Source organism: Platalea leucorodia (assembly GCF_965183815.1).
Source record: "Platalea leucorodia genome assembly, chromosome: 1".
Lineage (NCBI taxonomy): Eukaryota > Metazoa > Chordata > Aves > Pelecaniformes > Threskiornithidae > Platalea > Platalea leucorodia.
The window spans coordinates 82,713,891-82,738,367 of record NC_138823.1 but is presented as its reverse complement, the minus strand read 5'-3'; the positions used below and the strand labels follow the sequence as shown (position 1 = coordinate 82,738,367).

Genomic DNA, 24,477 nt, shown 5'->3' with positions numbered 1-24,477 from the left:
TGAGCAAGCTGTACTGGAAATGTTTCTGGGCTTGTATTTTCTTATAAAGAGGGTAAATGCATGCAGAATCAGGTTTATGAAAAAACGACTAAATTTACTGGTCTAATCATATTTTCGAACGCTGGGAGAGCTTTGCTGCCAAGTGATCTGCTTTAATATATCACACACTGTTTGAAAGTTAAAGGAGTGATTGTTCACAGAGCAGGGAAAAATTCAGCAGAAGTAGAGCTGTGTGTGCGGAGGGGGGACGACCTATGTTGTAGTGATGGGCTGCTTTCTGGAGAAAGATCTTTTCTGTTGTTCAGCAATCCATGGCATAGATTCAGGAAAACCAGCTATGTAAAGTTTAGGACTGTAGTATTCCTGTAATTTATTAAGGCAGAAGGCAAGGCTGTAGTTTTGCTTTGATTACATGATAAGAAAGTGACACTGGGGACAAGTGTGTCGGGGGGTGGGGGGAGTTCAGCAAGATATCTGCAGCACCCAGAAGTCTAAATTAATTTTGTAGTTTTACTGGAGAAACTTGATGGGGCACATTTGAGACAGTAATTCTTTCACCATAGAAATACAGGAAATGGAATATGCCTGAAAAAAAAAATTAATTGCAGTAGTAATGGAAAAGATATTATAAAAGCAGTATATTTTGACTTTGTTTGCTGTGTCAACTCCCCCCTTCCACCCTTGCTGAAATAAACCCCCCAACCCAGCAGGTAAAATAGCTCTGTTCTTCACCACTGATTGCCTTTGCTTCTGGAATCTGCATTTTGCTCCTTGCTTTCCCACTTAAAGAGCTTGCCTCTGCAAACATTAGCATTCAGCTGCAGGGTAGAAAATTAGGGTAAAATTGCTTGAGAGAACCTGTTATGAAGGGAATAGGTTTTATCCTGCATCATTGAAGTCTATGGGAGTTTTATTCTGGTCTCAAGAAGAGAAACCCTAGATTTGCCTTGCAAATCCAGATGGAGGAGATAAGATCTGATAAAGTGCCTATGGGACTGGGAAAGGGGGTTCTCCTAACTTGTAGTTGTTCTCTCACTGATGTTAAGATGTGTCATATTAAACCTCAAGTGGTAACAGTGGTGGTAGGTCAAAATGTAGGTATTCTTGTTTTGTGGAACACCAGTGATATGTATTCAGTATTTCTTTTGCTAAAACTTCTTAGGTTCAAAAAAGATAAGATTTGTTTTGTTTCTCATTTGTTGGCTTATTAAAAAAATGTATTTACAACCTGTAACATAAATGGAAGCTAACAACAATGATTTTTTTTCCAATACAGCTAGGAATTATCTGAAAGTTATAGTACTGTCCCACCTATTCACAGATCTTTGTCAGAGCTACCCTCAGAACACAAAATCCATGTCAAGAGCAGAAAGTAATGTTATTTAAGAGTAGACTTGGGTCAGTTGCTAAACTTTTTTCTCTTTAATTGTATGTGTCTGTTTATGTGTATAGATATATATTTGTGGCTTTTCTTAATTTAGTCACAGGATGTGGCGAAGAAGCAAAGACTTCATGGGGGAAAACTTCACTGTGATGAATTTGTAAGGACTAAGTACACTTCAGAACATCTGCAGTCACCTCGTAAGACGAAACTTGAAACATAAAATATTTGCTGAAAGCGCATCAAAGCATCTTCTCTTTGTTGTTTAACTTACACTCAGAATTTACTGTTTCTCGTGGTTTTAGGCAGTTTATAAGCCTAAGAAGCAAGGCAGGTCCGTTCCTAACGCTGTCATTAGAATTACAGAAGTGAGGTTGTGGTTTCACTTGTATGAAGTGGAATGTAGTAACTGTAAAGTCTGTGTTTCAGGACATCAGCTGAGTCGTAGCTGTGTGACGGCAGTCAGCCTAAACTACAGGAAGTTTTTGGCTGATGCATAATGAGGTTTGAGGTTGCTCTTGTTGGTTTGTCTCCTCCACGTTCCTGATGCGTGTTCACCGTTCAGGCAACAGGGAGCTGGGCAGCTGGTGCCACTCACGGGAGCTTTGCTGGGGAGGTGGTAGCACCACAACTCCTCAGGCTCTGCAGACAGTATTAGTTTTGTTGTTCAGTACCAAGCACGGGGTGAGTGTACACTCTGTTCAGGTCTGTGAAGTTGCTGGTGAGCCAAGAAGACCATTGCACCGTGTAAATCATTCAGGACACTGGGAAGTTTTTCGTTTTGGCTGCTACCTTGGATGGTCACACACACCTGTGAACATTGTTTGATGTTCCGTGTACAAAAGGCAAGTTTTGTCGCTAAACTCGTAGTGCTATGTTATATTTCCACCATTTACATGATGAGATCTATCGTGGCATTTTTGAAACTTACTCTCTGTAGATCTAGAAATCTTCAACATTAACTATGTGGGAAGTAGGGGCTTTTGGGGCTCTCAAAACTTTTAATAGTCAAGCAGAGATAAAGTAGATGGGTTGAAAGAAGACATCCACTTTCGGAAAGCCAGATAAACGCCAAATCCTCTGCGATACTGGCTTTCTCGAATGAATGGCTGCCCCAGATTCAGCATGAAAAGGATGAGTATGTCCATCTGCAGCTTGCCAGCCACACTATTTGTGCATATTTAGCCAAAAAGAAACAGTGTCCAGCCTCATTAATTAAGTAGTCTTTCAAAGGAAGAAATGATGATTTTTGTTAAAAGTGGTTTAGCACTTAAATTAGCTTCACAGAAGTTTTTAATATAAGCAAACAATTCACACAGCAAACAAAGTCGTGTTTGGGAAAGCTGATTCTGTCTTCAGTGTCTCTTTCTGACTCAGACATTAAAGGCTATGTTTTGTTGTGTATTAATCCAGCCTAGGAGCTTCTCAGGGGACAAATGGCTGTTCAGCCATCCAAAATTGCCATTTCCCTGTGACCACTGGCGTGCACAACCTAGCACATCTCAAATCAGCTAGATTCTTAAAGGGCATGTACATCTCATTGGCCTCAATGAGCTCTAAGCACACATCTAAATGCTTTGCTTAAATTATTACTGGCCTTAGGCTGCTGTGGGTGTGCTGGGCAGCACATAACAGCATACCTGGAGCCGCGATCCCTCTTGTCACACAGCTTTGAAGAGGAGTGAGACATCTGTGCAGCTCTCTTACAGTTGTTTGTCCAGCCTACAGTTGCGACTCATCTGTGCAGAGGAGGAGGGAAGACTCCTTACATCCATTGCTCCAGTGGCATGGAGCTGCTGGCCAGTCCCAGGAGAGCACAGTGCTGGTGGGAAAATGCTTCTGACTCATCGTGGAGCCTCAACAGCGTGTTTTCACCATGATCAGAAAATCTGGAAGAGGGACAGAAAAAATCCACTTCTGGGGCAGAAAGAGCCATATTCTCATTTAATTGTGACACAGCAGGTTGTAAAACCATAAGTAAGGGCAGAACTTTTCTCCACAGGATCATCTTAAAAATAGATAGAGTCAACTAAGTGTGTGCTTCATGTAACTAAGAAAAAATGGAACTTGCCTTAGAGAAACAAAGGGCCATTGACCAGCATCCCTGCCTGTAAATTCTGCAGGCTTTGTGGAGATGAACAGTGGCATCACAATTAAATCACGCAGAAGGTGGTTGAATGTTAAATTAGTTAGGTCCTGATGTAATTTTACCATCTCTTGTAATTCATTTTTTCTCCCTCTGTCTGTATATGTGTGTGTAGTTAGATCAGTTAATAGTTTGATAACCATACTGGTGTTAAGGGAGGTTTCTTGCCATCCGCTTTGGGTAACTCTGCACTATGCTAATAAAGCAAAGTTAATTTGCTCTGTAGTTAACTCTTAGTTCACAGATGTATAGGAATTGAAACAAACAAGTAGTTTGTGCAATTTTTTTGTGAGGGGAAAAATATATGGTGACTTTCATTGCAAGTGTTAATGATTGCCAATATATAATCTGTAGCAATGAGATCGCCATGTTTTTTTCCTCTAGCAAATGCAATTATTAGCAATGCTTGCAGGAAGCACAGGAGCTCCCTGCTGTTGGCTACCTGAGCCAAGATGATGTTGACTCACCTGTGCCTTCAGCATGGCCTCTGTGGCAGCACAGATAGCTGTGATCTGCAGAGCTCCTCTGTCTTGTGTTTGTGTAATATATGAAGAAATCAGCAAAGGGGCTTTTTGTTTGGTTTAGGATGGAAATTTCAGAATTATCAGAAATATCTAATTTGATTTTGATGTTGTTCTCGGAAACATCAAAGAACTTGAGTAGGAGAGTTTCCAACTCTTAATGGGGGGACGGGACAGGATGGGACGGGGCTGTTGTGTTATAACAAAGCAGTCCAAGGAGAACATATGTCTTGCCTTTTTCTGTGAAATGAATATACACAATAACAAACAACCACCTTCATTTTCTGTCCCTTTCCCCCAAACACACGCACATACACATTTCACTAGTCTTGATACCTCCTTGTCTAGTTGGTTGCAGATCTGCAAGGCAAGTCCTGAATTTGTAATGTAAAAATGTGTAGGGATACAAGAGCAGCATCTCAAAGGACCAAATTCTCAGAAAAATGCCAGTTAGACTCATGCTATCTGAGGTATGCTGAGATATAAGATGCAGGGGCAATTAACATACTGGTTACATGGGATTGAGCTGGGTCATTTATCTGGGCCATCATGCAACTCTCGCTGTCAGCCAAGTAGACGTCTGTGCTGATAACAGGGATCCCCATAACCTTCTATAAACTTGAATTTCCCCTCTCTAGACTTAAGAAGTATCTTAACTGCAGTGTTACGGGTTTCCCCATACTTTTAAAACTTAACGCAGATCCCCAGACCACCCACTGCAAGTCTGCTGCAGCATAGCTCTCGGGCAGCCCCCAGGCTGAAGCAAGCCCTCGGCAATGATGAAAACCAGCAAGGACTGCGCGCAGCCCGATGGGGCATTTTTGGTGCAGCGGGGCCCCCATGCCAGCCGCTCTGGCGGGGGTCGGTGCGGGGTCCCGGGGGAGCCAGGCGGCGGGGGTGCTCCGGCAGGGCTGGGTCGCGGCACCCCTGCAGGCAGCGGCCTGGAGGCAGCAGCCCTGCCGTGAATGGAGCCCTGTGCCTGTGCCGGGGTGGGAATAATCTGCCCTTTCAGTGCTGCCCGACCTCCGGTGTCCTAGCAACCCAAAGCTGTTTGGCTGAATATTTTGTGGCGTTCCTCATTTACACATATCAGATATTGGCTGTGATTTAAGCCTGGCTGATTTCCCATCACGGCTTTCAAACAAAAGGCTCAATACAGGAAGGAGAGGAGAAGGGGCTACTTAGGAGATAATTTTATAAACCATGTATTTTTTCAGTGTAGGAATTGCACTGGAACATTTCCTTGCTTGAGAGAGCACCGAGCAGCAAGTCTGCGCTTTACGTCAGCCTCGTGCTTTGTAGGCGTCTTTTATCGACCACTGAGGGAATGAACCATGTGCAAGGGGGCGAAATGCATTGGAGAAGGAGAAACTGCTTGTGGCCTCAATATTGAAAAAGGGGTGCAATCAAGTGCTAACTTTTTAACATTGCTTGAATCTGATTTTGACTTTGAGCTAGGAAGTTGCTGGCCCTCGTGGCCATACAACAAACACGTACACTCCACGCTTACATCAATTAAACACAACTCAAACTTTTTTATTATTTTAAACCTTACAGTTTGCAGAAGTGCGATTCACAGTTGTTGCAGGGCTTTTCCCATTTTGAACAATTGGAGCTGATAATGTGGAGGAGTCTTTTATTATTTCGTGGTGAATGTGTGAAGGCTTTGTAATGACTTAATCTAAGCTAGTCCGTAGCGCTGCAGCCTGTGTCTTTGCAGACAGCCAGCCGCAGTAAAATCTCAGCCAAACTTCCCTTGCTGGACCGCCAAATACTTGCATAAGTAATGAATGTTTTTCCTGCCAAGCCGAAGCTTGCATGTGGGAAGCGCAGTTCTGAGTTGCACCGTGTGCTTCAGGCCAGTAGCTGTGTGTTTTGTTCTTCTCTCTGGTGCAGAGTTGGGCTTTGGGAGTCCCGGTACCAAAGGTTACAGAAGTCAGCACTAAGCTTCTTCAAATAAATAAAAGTAGTATTTTTTCCACAACTGGAGTGGTGAAAGGGGACTGGTTAGATCTTATAGTCTAACCCACTGCGTGGCAAACTGTAAGGAAACCATTAATGCCTGCTGGAAGGAGGAGGACATCCTGTGTTTTCTTTGAAGTGTCTGGTGGCTTTAGATGGTCCCACCACCATGGGTAAGCTCTTCCAATGAATACACTCAGTGAGAACAAGGTGTGCCTTCTGATTTGGATATGTTTTGCTTTGATTTTCATGCTTTTCATGTCTTTATCTGCTGTATTTTAGAAATTGTTTTTGAATGTATGCACTTGGTATAGCTACTCACAGATTACTATCAAGGCCCCTCCGCTTTCTCATTGATGAGCTCCTCAAGGCTTTCATTGAAGTCCCTTCTGGGTTTTTTTACCCAGATTTTTATTCTCATGGCTGTTATCTAAATGGTTTCCAGTGTAGTGGTCTCCTTTATTGTGCTCCAAAACTGGACATAGCATTTCAGTAGCAGTCACATAGCTGAGGAGCACAGGACAGCCCACGAAACACTAAACTGATTTCTGAAATATGAGAGACTTTTTAGTATTCTCTTTAAAGCAATGCCCCAAAACAGAAGAGTCTCAAGACATAAATGGCATTCAGGCATGCGGTTCTGAAGGAATAGGCTGTGAGCAGATCTAGACAAGCAGCAGGTGGGTGCCCAGGACTGAAGCAGAGGATAAAGTGAGATTTGGATTTAGAGTCCTCTTCTGCTCTCCTTGAGCTCCACGAGTTGATATCTGTTGTCCCTCTGTGGAGTGCGATGTTGGCTCCCTCCACCCGTGCATCGCGAGCTCTTGTGGCTGGAAGTGGGGTTCTGCCACCTCCTTCTTTCTACTTACCTGCAATGCAGAAGAGGAGGCAACATCCCCGTATTCTCTCTCCCCCCGTACGGAGCTGCAGTCTGAAAAAAGGTTGCTCAGTTTCATATCACCAGGGAAAGCAAGGAGAGTTGTGATAATGTGGATCAAAGTTATCTGCAATACTATTTCAGGATGTACTGCTGAAGTGATACTGTGCTAGCATTTCAGTGAGAACTAGCTACATGGAGGGTTTCACATATTCAAGGGTGAGATTACTTGTAGTAACACTACACTAGGTACTAGAAGTGCACAGGATTAGGTTCTTACACGGATTGTTACAAGAAAAGTTTCTACAGCTATGTCTGACTTTGGCCATGCAAGATGAAATTCATCTTAAACAGGTTCTCTCAAGTATTTCCATCCTAATTTTCTATCCTCTGATGAAACTTCCTATCTTCCAGGAATAAATGCTTGATACCAAACACTATTATCTGAAGAGGAGCCATCCTAAAACATGATTTACTGCTTTTAAGTATAGAAATGGACTTATATGCCCAGCCTGCCAATAAACTGTCAAATAACAAAAAAAAAAACTTGTAAGGTGCAGATGAAAAGTCTGGCACGGAAGAGTGAAAGTACGGTGGAAAAACTAAAAAAAAAGCCAAAAAACAAAAAATAAGGTTGGAGTCTCAGCCTATGTAACTTATTTGAGTTGGAGGGTCAGGGTTTCACCATCTGCAGTTGGTCTGTGTGCAGCCTGAGCAGACATGGAGCGGTGTGTACAGGTGTTTTCCTGACCATTGTAATAAACAGTGGTGATGTTGGTGTTGGCTATCTGGACATGGGGTCAGTCCGGAAGGACAGCTGTCCTTGCAATTAGTACCTCACAGTGTGTTTCTTCATGGTACGTCTGTGGCTGTCAGGCAGCCTGATTGATTTTCTTCAGGAGAAGCCTGCTGACCAGTCACAGTGTGGGGAGAATGAGGCCAGATCGGGGTTTAGTCTGGAGGGACTGGAGGCTTTAGTGAGGATGACCTCAAATGAAATGGCAACAGACTACTCACAGGTGGAGAAGGAGGGTCTATGAAAAGTTCCAGCTGGGGTCCATGCTGTGAGTCGCACCTTCTGTCAGCACGCTGAGACCCTGCCAGAGCGGCTTCAAACCTTAAATCCCTCTTTTCCCAAATGCTCTTAATTGTCTGTCTCAGATGGCTGGTCCTGCAGTTGCTGTTCTGGCCCGTGAGACTTGCTGTGCATTTCAATGGACCCTCTGAATAATGTATTCAAGCAAGAAGGGCTCACTTCAGCTGAAAATTTAGGCAATCACATAGATACCTCTAAATACACACTTAGAAAACTTAAATATCTCCAGTGTTCAAGCCTGTGCCTTTAACAATCCATTCCTATTCCATGAAGTTTTAACCAGCGTTTAAGAAATTACACTGTCATTTTGAGGAGGTGGCATTCCTCTGGGCTTATATGCGAGGTAGACAAATTCTGTCTTCCTTTAGAAGATATTCCATATACCTTTAGAAAGGAAGGTTTGCAAAGAGGCTGTTGTATGTTTACTCAGGGGTGGCATTTAGACCATACAAACAAACAAACAAAAAAGATTACTCTGAAATGCAAGAGTACAGTGACAACGACTAATAAAAAGTAGATTAAATTGCTCAAGGATTGTGAGTTTATTGATCCTTGTTGACAAAAGCATGATATCACAGCAAGCTGGTCAGAATCATTTGAGCATCTTTTCTCCAACAGTGAAGCTAGTTCCAGCTCTTATCTTTGTTATATATAGACAAGCAGGACCTGAAATACGACTACAGCAGCTTTGTAGGTGGACCTAACTCAGCAGTGTCTTGACCTAGTTGAAACCCTGAAACACTAGTGCAAATGGTCAGTGTGGTAATGTACTGCTTCAAGGTTGTTGTCTTAAAAATATCCTTGAGATGTCCTTGCTTGTAAAGTAAGCTGTATGACAGGCTGAATATAAATACAAAGCATTTTCCTATTTGTTTTTTGAGTCTCCTCCTTGGACTGTTTTGGTACAGTGGAAAAACTCTAAATTTACAGTGTTGCTTCTATACAGTGTTATTTTTAGCACGGGCAACTCTAACCCGTGGCATGAGAGTGGCTAATTCTGAAGCCTGTCTCTTATCTGAAATACTCAGGGATGGAAGATGAGTCACGCAGGTCAGATGCAGTAGTTGGAGTTGAAGAGATCAGCTAATCGTGTAAACGCTAGCTGTTGGTAAATGCACTACTTTCGTGTTCAGACCTGTAGAGAGTGTATAAAAGAGCCAGCATATCATTACTGCGTTTGCAGTGAAATCTGGCCTGGAGCGTGCCGCAGAATTTTTTGAGGCACAAGTGTTGTTGCAGTATACCCATGCTCTTTTTCTAGCAAGTTACCACCAGCAGCGTTAGTAATTTTTGAAGGCTTTTTATGGGTTTTTGAGGTGGGTGTGTGGATAAAGGCCAGGAGAACTTCGGACATGCAAAACACTGTTATTTCCGGTTTATCCAGATATTCCTTGACTTGCCAGTGCCATACAGTAGAAATACCAAATAAACTTTTTAGCTGTGGCACGTTCTTTGTTTTTATTGCTTTATTTTTATTAATTTATTATTATTTTTTATTGTTTTATTTTCTCCTGTACTCTTATGGTGTTTGTCTGTGTGGACACAAATGCTCTGGGACAGTAAGGGAACGTCTTCAAAAACAAAGCAGGCATCAAACTTGTCTATGTTTTAACCTGAACCTGTTCTAGTTATAGCTAGCTGCATGCTGGAGAAGACCGTAGAGTGTTTCTTTCTTTGAAATACACGTGCTCTTAGGTCAGTGGGACGTGAAGCTCCAGGTCCTTGGACAGGACACACACAGGTTTTCACGCTCCTTGTGCTGGAAGCACAGCAATTCTGAGGTTGGAACTGTTGCATAAGCTGATGCCATCAAAGTTTACGGTGCAAGTGACTGAAGAAATGATGGCTAGAAGAGCAGGGGGTGAAATGGTTTTGTTGGAGGTAAGAGGGTGACCAACATGGCACTGCAGTTGAGGTCTCTGGATTTGACAGGGAGGTTGCCCTCACCTTGCCCGTCTGGCTTTACAGTGCATTTCCCTATTGCAAGTGCAGGCATTTCCCTTTCACGTCTTTCAGGTTACTGGCTTGAATCCTCCGCATGAGTAAAGGCTGCTGAGCAGTACGTATGGATAGGAATTGCTAAGAGTACTGTGATTTAAACAAGGCAAACAATGGGCATGCAGAAATTTTCATATCAGTTCAGCTAGATTATATATTAGAAGTTAATTTATTCACGCTTTTCAAATTTGTCTGAGAGGAAAGCCTGGCATTGGTTTTGACTTTTGGAGCTGGTAACTGAGATCAGAAGACCACGGGGACTGTTTCAGAAAGATCTGGCTTAATAAGTCCCCCTATTTCTGAAGAATTATCACTAGACATTAGGATGTGAAAACAAGTTCAAAACCCACTCCAAAGCAGGGGAAGACTGACCTCTTTTTAATTTCTGCTGCTTTTCTCTAGAGTAAAATTGCCAAGACTTCATTTTAGGAGTAAAAGAGCAGATTTAAAAAACTAAGACATTGAGAAGTTACTGGTTTTTAAATAAAAATTTACTTTTTCACATCCTCTTACCTGTTTTTCATCTTTTCTTTCTCTGTACCTGTCTTCCACAAAACACTTTCCTAAGCCAGGAAAATCAACACTTTTAAGACACAGTAGCAAAGCTGACCTAGTCTCACTCAAGTTCTCACAGAGAAACCTGGGAACAAGGGACAGGGGTATTTTTCTCTCTTTTTTTTTCCCCCTCCCAGTATCTCTGTGAAGTTCTTCCTGCCTACATAAAACCCATGAGGCTACTGTAAGCTGCCATTATTGTGCCTGTACTCTTCTGAGGCAGCCAGTAGTTCAGGGAGGCAGAAGGATTTCTGCAAGGCGAAGTCAGGTATCCTCTGTGTTTGAATGGAGCAAATGATGTGCAGAACAAAAAATGTTGTGCTCTCTGTGTGTGTTACTTGGATGCTTGGGGTCTCCGCTAAGGGTGCTGTCCAGGGAAAAGGGATGGTGCTTTTTCGAGCCTAGGTCAGACTGTAATCAAAGGAACTATTTTATCATGAAAATTATGCGTAGGTGTTAGATGTCTGTCCTAATGGCTGCTTCTAATTGTGATTTCAGGCAGAAGCTTTGCCCTTTAGGAGGCTCACAACAGATCAGAGCAAGCATTTAGCAGCTTAAGGAGCCAGAGTCTCGCCAGCAGAGACTCCAGGTTGCATTAAAGCCTCGGCTTCAGTGCCGTCTGGCGCAAATTCAGTGGAGGCTTTTGGGTTCAGAATATGATAAATTGCAAGTTGTGCTATGAAAGAGTGCATCACAAAACCACCTTTATCAAGTAGAACAGACCTGACTTGTAGCTATTAATTTCATGTTGATGTTGCTCAGTGCCCCAACATGGCTGTGACCCACGTGAGTCTAGCTGTTGTCTGAAGATTTTGCATGACAGAGTGGTTTAGTGCTTCCATTCCTTGATAAAAGTGAAATATCTATTGAAAATTGAGTTGATTGCATCTCTCAGACTATTTTGGAAGCTATCAATCAGTTGACTTCCTTTTCTGTTGCCTTCTCTTTTATAAATTTGATCCTACTTTGCAGGAGTCTTACTTTTAGCAATTAATTCGAATTTTTACTTTGGAAGACATACTGTTTTAAAATCAGTTATGGTTCTGTTGTCTATCTGAAATTTTCCCACAGAATATAATTTCTTCCCAAGTGTTCATTTGTGAAACAAGTCCAGTTTTTACAGCAACACTGGTAAAAATTTAGCAGACCCCAGAGATGAGTCCTCTCCTGTGTTACTTTGGTGTAAATCTGAAAGCTACCTTGCTTACCACAGGAAGTCTGAAGGAGCACCAGTAATGATACACGACTGAGAATCAACTGCATAGGTCACCCTTTGCATGGACATTTTATACTGTTGCAAGTTTAACTCCTTAGTGCTGCACTGAGCATCGTTCAAGTGGAGATGGCCATCATTCTCTGTCTTAGAGGCGTCTGCAGTTTAATAGTTGGGTATATACAGTACTTGCACTCTGGTTCAATAAATGCACATGCAATTGATTTTTTAAGTACGAGGAGTCCTGTTGACTGGAAGTTATGCTTCAGGTTATCCCTGTCTGCAAGTGTGTATACGATTGAGGCTGAAATTGTCTTCATCTACCTGAGGTGCAATGTGTCGCCAAGTCATAAGATGGGTATGCTGGATGCTGTGCACAGCACTGCATTTGTTACTTCTTCTGGTGGTTTTCATAAGATGTGGGAAACCGTGGATACCTTTTAGTGTTTAGGATTTCAGCTGCCTCTCTGACGGGCTGCAGCTCTCCTCAGTGGGTGAGGACTGGAGAGCTGCTGTGTTGGCTCAGTCAAAAACCCCCAGGTGATGGGGAGTATCTTCTGGTACTACGTATTCAAAGTGTAGAACAGGAGTCCAGCGCATCTCTTAGCACCACCCCCGGTTTACTCAAAGCAGCCAGACTTGTTGCAGATGTAATTCCAGCGATATGCCAGGGCAGGATTTGACCCTCCAATTTAATAGCCTCATGTGTATGCGAGTAATTAAAACTAGTAATGTAAAATGAAGGAGTATGCTTATGTAATTAAAATTGCGATGGTCTTTATGTTGCCGTGCTGTGATACCATGTTAACATCTCTTGCAGTGTTTCATGCTTTTCTTTAAAATGCAGGCTTCTGAAGTTAGGCGACTGCGTGACAGTCCCGGCTTCTTGGTGACAGAGCAGGGCTGTTTCTAACTTCTGTAGTTGCTGGAAAAAGGTCATGAAAATGTTGCTTCTTCCTCTGCAACTCAAAACAGGGATGGAAAGAGACAGTTTTTTAAAAAGTAACATGAGCTTTCAAGCCAGCCGTGTGGCTGACTTTTGACTTTTTCGGTGCCTGGGGCTGGCAATAAAAGGATTAGGTGGTGCAGCAGCCATCTGGCTCTGAAAGCAGGAGGTGCTCCCTTGCAAATTAAGAGGCTGCCTTGTGAGAGAGACGTCCAGATTTTGCCTGGCTTTGGTCTATCCCCACTCCCATCCGTGCATCTGCCTCCCCACCTCAGCGCACCAAAAATAGTTTTGTTCGCAAGTCTTGCGAAGAACGTCACCTTTTAAGCCAATGAGTATGGGTGGGGTAAAAGGACTAAAAGCAGGTGTAGTGTTGAAGAAGAAAGATGTATTGACCTGTGTCTACTTGTGGCACATATCAGCCTTGGGTTACGCAAGGTGAAAAGTGACTATGTTTTTCCTCGGGATTTGTGTATGCATCTGTGTTAATTCCCTCCCTTTCCTGTTGGCTCCATCAGGCGCCTGCACAGGAGCAGGCAGGCAGATGTGTGCACAGACACTCGAAGGGCAGCTTTGCAAGGCTAGCTCCCTAACGCACCTTACTGCCCTAGGGCGGGCACATATGGAAAACACTGTTGGCAATCCCAGTCATGACCGTATTGGTACCTTTACTGTAAGCATTCATACCGTGCGTTCAGTAAAATACAAAGATTTTGCGTGTGGTGTAGTTTACTGGTGGTGGCAAAATGCAAATGAAACACATCGCTGAGAAAAAAGAGGGAGTTTGCATCATTCGCAAAGGCCTTTTTCCCCCCTCTGGAACGTTAGTTTGTTATACGTGCAGGTATGGAAATAAATTGTCAAGTCACATTTGTAACAGAGCCGCTGTCATAACAATGGCCGGAGCGGCACAGTGGATGTAGCTCCTGAGTCTCCCTGGGATGCAAAGCTCCTGTCTCAGAGGGATGGCAAAAGCAGCTGCTGGTGGTGGCTGAATTTCTCTGTAGCCCCCGTCCGCCTGCTCGGGCTGGATGAGGTCCTGCCGGCACACAGCGCTTTAATTACCCCAGGCAGGGCAGGGCTCACCACGGTGACCAGCCACTTTTTAAAACACGAATTGTTTTCATTTTTGTTCAGTGCTATTGACTGCGGAGGAAGGGCTGGGCTGTGGTGGTTTTCCATATGAATTTTAGCCCCAGTACCAAAGGAAGGGGTTGGAAGGTCTTTCGCTGTCGGAGGAACAGTGAGTGCGGGCGAAGCGTTTGCCCGTGCGGCGCTGTGACAGCTCAGTGCAGAAGGGCTGCGGCACCTACAGAGAAGTCTCCCACCTCTGCTCCAGAAAAGACATTAATGAAAGGAAGAATAGCAACGTTTTGGTTTAGACATCTTGCCTTTTACAGGAGGGAGGTAGAAGCTTAATCTATGGATACTCTTGAACTTACCTAATTAACGAATCTGAGTTATCACTGGCACACAGTGTTTTGTTTTATGCACAAAGGTGCTGATGGAAAAGTTTAGACTAGATATTTTTAATTAACTTTTGAGTCTGTGCTTTCCTGAAATTACTTTTGAAAAGTTAAAATTTTGAGGAGTCGTTTATTTGCTAAGTTGAGCAAGAGGCATGATTAAAGCCAGTGAATAAATACCAAGAGAGTCCTCTGATTTACAGTTGCTCAGGGCTTGATCTTGCTGTCATTTCTATCAGCTGAAGAAGTTCAGATCTTCTATAAACCATTGACTCTATCTATGGGATCTTGCCTTCCAAACTTCTTGCAAAATACGAAGCACTGTGCTCCAGCCCTGCAGATGACTGCAGGATGGTCAACTGGTTTGTTTAAGTGGACTTTTGGGCTGATGAATTAAATGGTATATTTACATGTGGTGGTATTTCCGTATCGGGGTTGCCGGCGTTTTGCAAGGTAGTGATTAGCACTATCTTGAATGTTTCCAGGGATGGGGCATCTACAACTTCTCTATCAACTATCTTGAGTAGTTTTGCATGGCTGTGGCTGGTTTACCTCAAAGTGTGGTGAGAGCACAGGTGACTCGGGGACTCTGAGATGGGACGAGAGGATCCCCGAGGCTCCCAGGGGCAGGAATGTACTGACCGGTATTCACAGGTTTTCGTGACTGAGTAGCTGGGGTTATCTGTTTTTTAAATGAAAAATGATGCTGAAAGAACTGCATGCAAACTACGGGAAGCTTATCTCAGATAAGCAGATTTTTTTTTCTGTTTACAGATGAAAATATTTCTGCTGTTCAGAATAGCAGCAAACAGACATTCATTGAAATACAGCTTATTTAAGATTTGAGGTAGCATTGGCAAACTTCCGTCTCTATCCATAGCAGATGAAGTGTTACTACACGAAAAATTAAATCTTTTCTGACCTTCTGGTTTTGTTTTTTTCTAAAATTGTATCACGCTACTGTGTTTGTGTATTTTCAACATTTGGAATCATCTACAGGGATGGTAAATTCAGTTGCTAAAGAAACAAAATAATCAAGCTTGTAGCTGTTGACCTGTTAGCTGCCTGTGTGTCTTTCTGACGTTTCTTCTGCACAGCAATGGCCTGCGAATATATGAGAAATGGAAAAAGATAACTGATTGGACTGAATGGCTGTACATGCTCTGTCTATGGAAATTATATTTTGTAATTACCCATGTATTCCCATCATTTTATGTTCTGTGCTGCTGATGTCCTTTAAAACATTGTGTAGCTAATTTTTAGCCTTTGTGCATTTCAGATTCATATAATTTGCCCTTTGTTTATTTCCCCTGACATCTCTAACCATTGCTATTAAAATCCTTGTTTTGAACCTGATCATTTTAGATGCCAGACCAGTTTGATCAGACAGTGGTGCTTAACCAGCTGCGCTATTCTGGGATGTTGGAAACAGTCAGGATTCGGAGGGCTGGCTTCCCGGTCCGGAGGCCCTTTCAAGACTTTTATAAAAGGTAAACACACTGACTTGAGCACTTCAGATGTGAGTCACGAGTACCAAATCAACATTCCTGTGTTGAAGAATAAAGTGAAAATCTAATAACAAAAAAGGTATATGGCAAAAATAGAACTTGTCTCTTAAATGAAGTAATAAATACTTTTTGGTTGCCAGGTATAAAGTCCTTATGAGAAACTTAACTCTGCCCGAAGATTTAAATGAGAAATGTGCCGTCCTACTTCGTCTGTATGACAACACAAGCACTGAATGGCAGCTTGGAAAAAATAAGGTAAAATAATCTGACTGTGCATATTGTGGGGCTGCTGCTTATACAAAGCTGAGGGGACAGGATTTAGACTGCGCAGCTGCAGAGCGGTAGTTGTAATGATAATTACTTTTAGCCTTAAAAGAAACCACGCATGCCTGTTGGTGCTCTTGAAACCCTTATAGCAACAACTAATGGTTGTGCTGAGGAATTTGCTGTCTAAGGCACTTAGACACTGACTGGTGATTTCACTTATGGAGAAAGAGTCCACTTGAATTTGCTGCCACTGCTTGCAAGTGTTGGTGCTGGTGAGGATCAGAACTTAAAACGTGGTAGCTGGATTTTATCATTTTTAGAAGTATCGAGCATGTGAGGTAACACGTTTGTTCTGCAGGGAGCTCCACTTATACTAGTAAACCCACCTGCATGATACCTGCTCAGTGGCTGAAATCAGGGGGAGGAATTTCAGCCAGTGTTCATGTAGCAGAGTTGAGCTCTAAGTGTGTTTGCCATCCTAGTCTGAGAGTCTTTTTCAGAGCTACATTAGACCTCGATACGTGTCCTACCGGACAACCTGAACTTTGCCAACAACTTTTTTCTTCCAAAAAAATTTCAAATTATTTTAATTAAAAGAATGGCATTTTATTTTGAGAAACAAAACAGTTCAGGTGGTTTTGCATGTTTGTTTTGCAAGTTTGATTCTGGACGACAGCTGTGTGCAGAGCTTCCCTCCCTCTTGCGACTTTGTGCTCTTGGACTTAACAAATGATGTGAAAGTATTGCGTACTCAGGAGAAGATTCCCCATTGCAGGATCTGAGATATCCTAAATATTGAAAACGCCTGGCACAAAGTACTAGAGAGTGGATTACAAACATTAGGCCATCACTGCCAAGGATCATCCTCCAGGCCTCTGCAGATGGCTTTCTCTTCTTTTTTTGCTCTGGGTAACTCCTGTTGGCGCTCCCAGGGCTTCTGTTGTGGAGAGAGAATGAAAAACAGTTCCAGAAGTAAAGTTTGATGAATTATCTGTTACACTTGCAGTTTTCCTGTCAATTGTTAGAATTGTGAAAAAGCTTTCTCATTACCATAAGGTAGCAAAAATATTTTGTAAAATCTGATTGATTTTTGTGTGAAATGCCTTTCCTCCTCATCCTCTTCTCCTCACAACTGTATAGTTTTGAAGGGTTTCCTCCATTCGTCTCTGCACTTGAGGAGTCTCAGAGATGCTATTGGGAATGTTGATTTAATCATTTTACAGCTATTGTAAGAGATAGAATCTGAAATATTCCGATGGCAGTTGAAGTCATCTTTCATCCCATGTTTGTAGACGATGGCTTAAAAATAATACAGTGATAACATTCACCTGCAGAGCTAGGCTCTGCTTCCTGTTATACTTTCAGATGTAGTGTATTAGAAATATTTATACACAGACCCCGGACAGTGCTTTGGCATGTTAGGGACATATATTTGTGAGAACCCAAAATTGTTTTACCCAGCTGCTCATCAGGACCTCGTCAGGAGCCAGAGCTCTGTTGTAACTTCGCGTACTGGGGCCTGGGCTCACCCCCCTCCAGGAGCTGCCTGCACATTTGTAAGAGTCTTCATAAATGGCTTATTGTAGAAGAGAACAAGAGGGCATTGGTTTCAGACTGAACATGGGATGGGGCACTATCCTGCCGATGTTATTTAAAAGGGGTAATAACAACATTGCGACAATTTAGCTTCAGCGTGAATTTTTCTTGTCTTTTACATCTCAAGCTGCAATGCACCTGCTCAGGAAAAAGGCATTAGCCTGGGCTCAACATGTGCTTAACATCCATTTTTGTTCAGGAAGTAGCTGAATGCCTTTCTGAAGCAGAATTTCGGTGTGGTTTTAAAGCCAGTGTGTGTAGAGCAAAGAAAGATTGCCCACTGGGTGAAAGAAAAGGCTTTTTCCACAAGTAAAAGCTTTATATAGAAAGAGCTGCCCAGTGCAATTCGGATACTGGAATGTTGGGACTTTCTCTGGGACTTTTTATGTTCCTTAGTGTTGGGTAATTTGTGGTAAAATGTAGTCCCTTTCCAGCTATATTCAAAACTCACAACTGTGCCTCTCCTCAGGAGTGCTGCTGCTTTGGCTTTGATGAGCTTTTTTTCCCCTAAACACAGAGGGAAAAACTACCTTTTTTTCCTACTTGAACACCCCCAAAAGTCTGTTGGGTTTTTTTGTGTGTTTTTGGTTTTTTTCCACAGCAAGAAAAACCCAAAACACTACAAGGAAGCATTCCTGCTTTTAGACGTCTTTGCAGCCCTCCTCCCTTAGCAGAGCCTACGCTATCCATGCACTTTCCTCATCGCCGCATTGTGGTGTGCAGCCTGGCTCTCATCCCAGGTTATCAAAGTGTCACTGAACTGGCTATTTCCAGCTGCCTGTGTCTTAGCCAGCAGCATGCCAGGCTGTTGCCACCTATAGCTGATACCAGCAGACTTAGCCATCAAAAAGGAAAAGCTGAGAAGACCTGGAAAAAGCGCGGGCAGCAGATAGCTCACCGCTTTGAGCGCGCAGTACAGAGCAGACGTCAAGGCAGGTGGAAGAAGGAAGCTGCGTCCCCCGTGCCTCTGCTTGAGGCTGGAGAAGCAGTTTCATTCATTTAAGGCAAAATAAGCTGGGCTAGCTCAACACATGTCAATGCCGCATGCTAAAGTTGCCTGTAAGAGGCACTAGGCAGCCCGGGCGAATGATCCAGGTTAGTGCTCGGATGAGAGCCCGGGGAGCGGGCTGCCTGCAGGAGGGCGGCCGGCTGCGGTGGGTGCCTGGGCCCAGCAGCTGCCTCCCCCTGTAACGACAGGAAAACACAGTCTAATCAACCCAAATGTGAAACCGCTCTCATTTCTGCTTACTCCTGCGGGATTATAGAAACGTCATTTGAAGCGGTGAGGCTTGTAAGGGGTTGTGGAGCTTGATGTTACTGTGAAACAGCTAAATTATCGGTGTGGTTATTTCTGCCCCTCAAATCAGGAAGCTCATGCTAAGTCCTGTAACTTGTTTGGCCTGTGTTACTCTTTGGTGGGAAAGGCTGTTTAATGAATCTAGTAATTATGTTGCTTTTGGAAAAACCCAGCTCCTAATTGCAATTTCCATGACTGTAATCAGGCTCTTCCCACTGAAATCCAAAGTTAGAGGATCATCTGCAGGTATTTTCTTTTTGAGAGGAGTACGTTTTGTTTTTTTCTTTTCTGTTGAGGAAATGGTAGGTTTGTCTTTGAATTCAAAGCTGAGGCTTGCTTCTCGGGCTGACATCGGCAGCACCCTGGCTGTCCTTTATATATGATGCTCTCTGCAAGTTGTTAAGCCAGAAGTTTTCTTGTCTAGGTGTTTCTGCGGGAGTCCTTGGAACACAAGTTGGAGAAACAGCGAGAGGTGGAAGTCACCAAGGCAGCAATGATTATCCGAGCGCACATCTTAGGTTATGCAGCCCGGTAAGTGACTAGATGAGAATATTAATAATTAAGCTTTGGAATAAATGGGTGGGGTGTCATGGAGTTAAATCCTTCTGGCACAATTCTTAACTTTTCCTAGGGACCAGGCATCCAAGTCCTGTAAGTGGCTTTTGAAAATACCAGCTGGTATCTTTGCCAGACCCATGAATAAAACAAAATGGAGCTTGAATTGTTTTAGTATAATGAATAGGACAGTATGGAAGTTTGGAGGCCAGCCAGTATCCATATAATTGTATCACGGCATTAGGTCCATGGTAGGAACTTTAGCTGGATGGCACCTAGTGGGACTGCCGCAAGTTAGCAGCTGAGATTCAGCTTTATCTTTGCTTTGTCATGGTAAGAAAAGAGAAGGCAAATAAAACTAATCAGTTTGGTTCTTAAAGAACCATGACATTTGGTAACTGATTAATGTTTCGCTTGTTTACGTGGCTTCGTGCATTATGTATTAGGTGGAGTTGCTCATCCCATCTGTTTATTTCTCTGCTTTTTCTACAAATCAGTTGAGGACAGTTTAAGGAAACTTGTTTGCATAATGAGGTAATTTCTCTTCATTAGTCCTGTCCTTATATTCTGACCCATATGTTACTTAAAAACTATATTCCTTTTTTAATGACAGAGCTATCCTGCTGTTCATGATCTTTCTTTTCAGAGATGTGGGATGACTATCTATGTATATTTTTTCTCTGCATGTGTGCACAAACACAGAGCTGTCCTTTTAGCATTTCCTTGTCGGGAGCATAATGACATGTAAGACAAGTAATATGCATTTCCTTAATGAAGACACAGACAGCACTGTCATAGAAATGAGAGAACCTCTTTCCTCTCCTAGGGAGGAGAATGTGAACAACAATGGGGAAAAAATCACAGAGCTAGAAATAATAAATTGTTTTACTACCATGGGCTCTTGCAGGTCACCATGGCAAGACGTCTCACGACTGCTCATTAGTTCCTTGTTTCCTTAGAAATTTTTTTTTTTCTCCCAGAAAGCAGTATAGAAAGGTTCTCTACTATGTGGTTGTGATACAGAAGAACTACAGAGCATTCTGCAGTAGGAAGAAGTTCCTGTGCCTGAAGAAAGCAGCCATAATCCTTCAGAAGCAGTGGCGAGGCCAGCTTGCTCGACGTGTTTACAGGGAGCGACTAGAGGAGAAGCGGAGACAAGAGGAGGAAAGAAGAAAAGAGGAGGAAGAAAGGTGCAAAATGCTGTTCACATCACTCTCCTGCCTGTGCCATATTAGATTTTGCTCTGAATAGCCTTTGATTCAGGCTATTCTTGATCAAGTGATTTTGGAAACCTTTGCTTCTTTTGCTAAAAGATGCATGTAGCTATCATGGTAGTTTCATGTTCACAAACACATCCTTGGTGACCTTATCTTTGGCTGTCTTTTCCACGTGGCAGATGATCTCTGTAAGCTGAGCTATTGCCCTAGCAAAGGTATGTGATGAGCTTATGTTGAGCTTGATATACTAACTTCTTTTCTTCCCTCACTTTTAGGGAAAGACAAAGGCAAGAAGCAGAACGTCTTGCCCAGCAGGTAAATGATATTCTTAATGCTTTCAGCCATCCTGTTTATTTGAGTGTCTTAACCCAGACATTAAAAAAATAAAAGGCATCTGTGGCATTTAAACTAAACTTATTACAGGAGTTGGCAGATAAAGCCAAAAGAAACTTGATACAGTTGTTTGCATGGAAATTTCTTCCACCTCATGCTTCATTTAATTTCTGGCAAAGATTGACTTTTCTGCATGTACTTGAGCTTTCCAGTATCTGTGAGCAAATGTAATCATGCTTTCATTTTTCTTTTTCTTTCCTTTTCTGTTCTTTCTGATGTAGGGATAAGGGTCCTTTTAAATGAACAGCATGGTGGGAGCGTAGTGCTTTAGAAATAAATGAATTTTAAAAAGGAATCTTGCAGTGGGGGCCTTTTATTTTATTTTATTTTATTTTATTTTATTTTATTTTATTTTATTTTATTTTATTTTATTTTATTTTATTTTATTTTATTTTATTTTATTTTATTTTTAATGCAGGCTGAAGAAGAAAGAAAGAAGCAGGAACTGGCTGCCATTCAGAAAGCCCAGAAGGAGGCAGAGCTGAAGCAAGAGGTGGAGAAGCAGAAAGAAAGCAGGCAGGTGGAAGAAATCCTGCGTCTGGAAAAAGAAATTGAAGACCTGCAGCGTGTGAAGAAGCAGCAGGAGCTGTCCTTGACAGAGGCTTCATTACAGAGGCTGCAGCAGCTTCGAGATGAGGAACTCCGGCGGCTCGAGGATGAAGCATGTCGAGCAGCCCAGGAGTTCCTGGAGTCTCTGAACTTTGATGAGATTGATGAATGTGTCCGAAACATTGAGCGGTCTCTCTCTGTGGGCAACGGGTATCCTGCTGAGCTGACTGAACAGACTGGAAATGCCTGCAGTGAAAAGCCCAATTTTAACTTCAGCCAGCCATATCCTGAGGAGGAGGTAGATGAGGGCTTTGAAGCTGATGATGATGCATTTAAGGATTCGCCCAACCCAAGTGAGCATGGTCATTCTGATCAAAGGACCAGTGGCATCAGAACAAGCGATGATTCCTCAGAAGAGGATCCCTATATGAATGATACTGTGGTGCCAACAATTCCTGCTGCTGGCAACACCATGCTTATACCTCCTACCCATGATACAGTCAGTCTCCACAACTCTTCAAGTGGTGAATCCACATACTGCATGCCAGAAAATGTATCTTGTAGACCCCCAAATTCTGTGGAACTTATTTCTCCCGATGGAGACTACGATTACGACCAAGACGATTATGAAGATGGTGCTATTACTTCTGGTAGCAGTGTGACCTTCTCTAATTCGCACAGTAGCCAGTGGTCACCAGACTACCGATGCTCCGTGGGGACATACAATAGCTCTGGAGCATACCGATTTAGCTCTGAAGGAGCTCAGTCTTCTGTAAGTATCATTGTTTTTATTATCTAATAATTGATATGTGTGTTCTGATTTTTTTTTTTCGCTCTGCAGCCATAGAGTCGCTGTAGCTGTTCATACAAATGTCTGTGTTGTGTAGTTAGACTTGCTTAGACTGCATATGGACATAGTTGTCTGTTGCCATCTAGATGCCACTGGAGTGAGTGCATTAGAGTTAGAGGCAGCTCAGATGCTGCTTGCAGTCCTAGGCTTATGCAAGGATATGGTTCCGTCAGTTTTAATGCAGAACTGCACGTTATTTGGTGAGGAGCTCGGTGCGTGGCCTTGGATGCGATTCATAAGCAAAATTCTTCTGTGTGTGTGTCTTTCAAGGGGAGGCACCAGACAGCATAGTGGGGAATCGATTTCAGTAAAAACAGATTCAGTTACGCATGCAAGTTGCAACAGTATGGAATAAGCTGCTTGCAGAAGTCCCTGAAATGCCAGGTGTCTTTTGAGATGACTTGGAGAGTAAATTTTGCATGATGGCAAATATTAGAATTAGCGAGGCAGACACTCATACTGAAGAGCTCTTTTTCAGTGCTGTTTAGCGAGTATACTGTGGGCTTCACTCTGACATATATTTTTGGAAGAATATGATTTCCTCGACCACTCACAGAATACTTTTGTGAGACTACATGGCTGGGAAAGTGAAGAAGTATTTCAGCAACACTGACTTATTTGGAAGGAAAATGTTAACGCTAAAATATCTATTACAGTTGAGGTAATGGAAACCAGTCAAAGAGCCATCACAGTTGTTGGGATAAGTTGACAGTTTTTCCCTAGAAGGAGAATGCTTTTAGCTGTCTCTGTTGAGGACTCCTTCCTGTTGCACAGCTCGGGGTGTGTGTCAGATACAGAACAGAAATTATTTGGGGTGAGGGTGGAGGAAAGCTATTACCACAGCTTGTGGAATATGTTTCTTTTCCAAGACTTCTCTAAACTATTACCCACAGAACTTCAATGATGGAGGGAGGTAGCGCAAGGTGGCAAACCCTGACCCTGCTCTTGCAAAGGGATGACTTTCCTGAGCAGCTACAAAGCTGTTTCATATGTTTCTTACATGACATTAGGGCTAGTGTGTAATCAAACAGTTCAGGCTGCAACTTACTACGATGTACTCCCTCCTTCGTTAGCTGCACGGAAACCAGCGAGGAATCATGTTTTTCCAATACATCATAAAATGTTTTAGCTGAAGACTTCTAAACCAATTTTATCTAACCTCTTTCCTGAGAGATCATTTCACCTTTATTTCTGTTCTTCTGTAGTTTGAAGACAGTGAAGAAGATTTTGACTCCAGATTTGATACAGATGATGAACTTTCCTACCGGAGGGATTCAGTCTATAGCTGTGTCAGCCTGCCCTACTTTCACAGCTTTCTGTACATGAAAGGTACTGGGTGAATCAGAATTCGCTAAATACACGAAATAACCAGAAATGTTTATTATACTTTGCACTCCAATTCCTGTAGAGTTAAACTATTTTCTTATTTTTCAAAGGGTGATGGAAAAGTAACTTAACTTAATTTGAGAGCAGCTCAAATTAAGTTACTTGCAGTGTCTTATATCTAGCAGTGTTTTTCCCCTCTGCAAAGGAACATCAACATTTTGGGCTGCCTCTGCTTCATTTTACATCTTTGCTGGCTCGTAAACAATGGAATATCCAGTATAAGTAGAGCAAAATAACTCACAAAGTCAAATTGTACCAAATTTTGAGGAAAACGGATTTCTCCTCCCAAAACCTTGTAACATAGACAGCATTCTACATTGCAGGCCAGTTTTACTGACCTCAGTCGACTTTCATTTTGGATCCGAAAGACACAAAGAAGGGTATGTGTAACAAAGGGGCGTGATAGACTCTGAAAGAATATACACAGGAGGTCTCTGGTTAAGATTCTTTGTTTTATCTTCTGATGATTGATAGTAAATTATAATCTAGATGAATCCTTGTATGATACCCATCACTGTAGCATAACTTACTTTCCAGGAATAGGAACAGCAACGAATGTGCACACAGCTATGTTTGTGTGAAAAATAACGCAGTCATCACTAGCGTGGCTTTTACTTTCTGACATAGTTATCAGTGAGTTTTTGTAGAATGAAAGGAGTCGATTGATTTGGTTAAGGTTTTTATGACTCTGATGTAAC

The 24,477-nt window shown here is 42.6% G+C and overlaps 1 protein-coding gene across 1 annotated transcript in view; it reads left to right on the top strand.

Moving 5' to 3' along the window:
- Positions 1-24,477, top strand: part of MYO10 (myosin X) — a 172,963-nt gene that overhangs the window by 124,105 nt on the left and 24,381 nt on the right. The window contains exons 20-26 of the mRNA XM_082323081.1: positions 15,527-15,651; positions 15,810-15,924; positions 19,254-19,360; positions 20,365-20,607; positions 20,877-20,916; positions 21,413-22,315; positions 23,599-23,722. Of these exons, the coding sequence (XP_082179207.1) occupies positions 15,527-15,651; positions 15,810-15,924; positions 19,254-19,360; positions 20,365-20,607; positions 20,877-20,916; positions 21,413-22,315; positions 23,599-23,722 (1,657 nt within the window). The remainder of the gene's footprint in view (positions 1-15,526; positions 15,652-15,809; positions 15,925-19,253; positions 19,361-20,364; positions 20,608-20,876; positions 20,917-21,412; positions 22,316-23,598; positions 23,723-24,477) is intronic.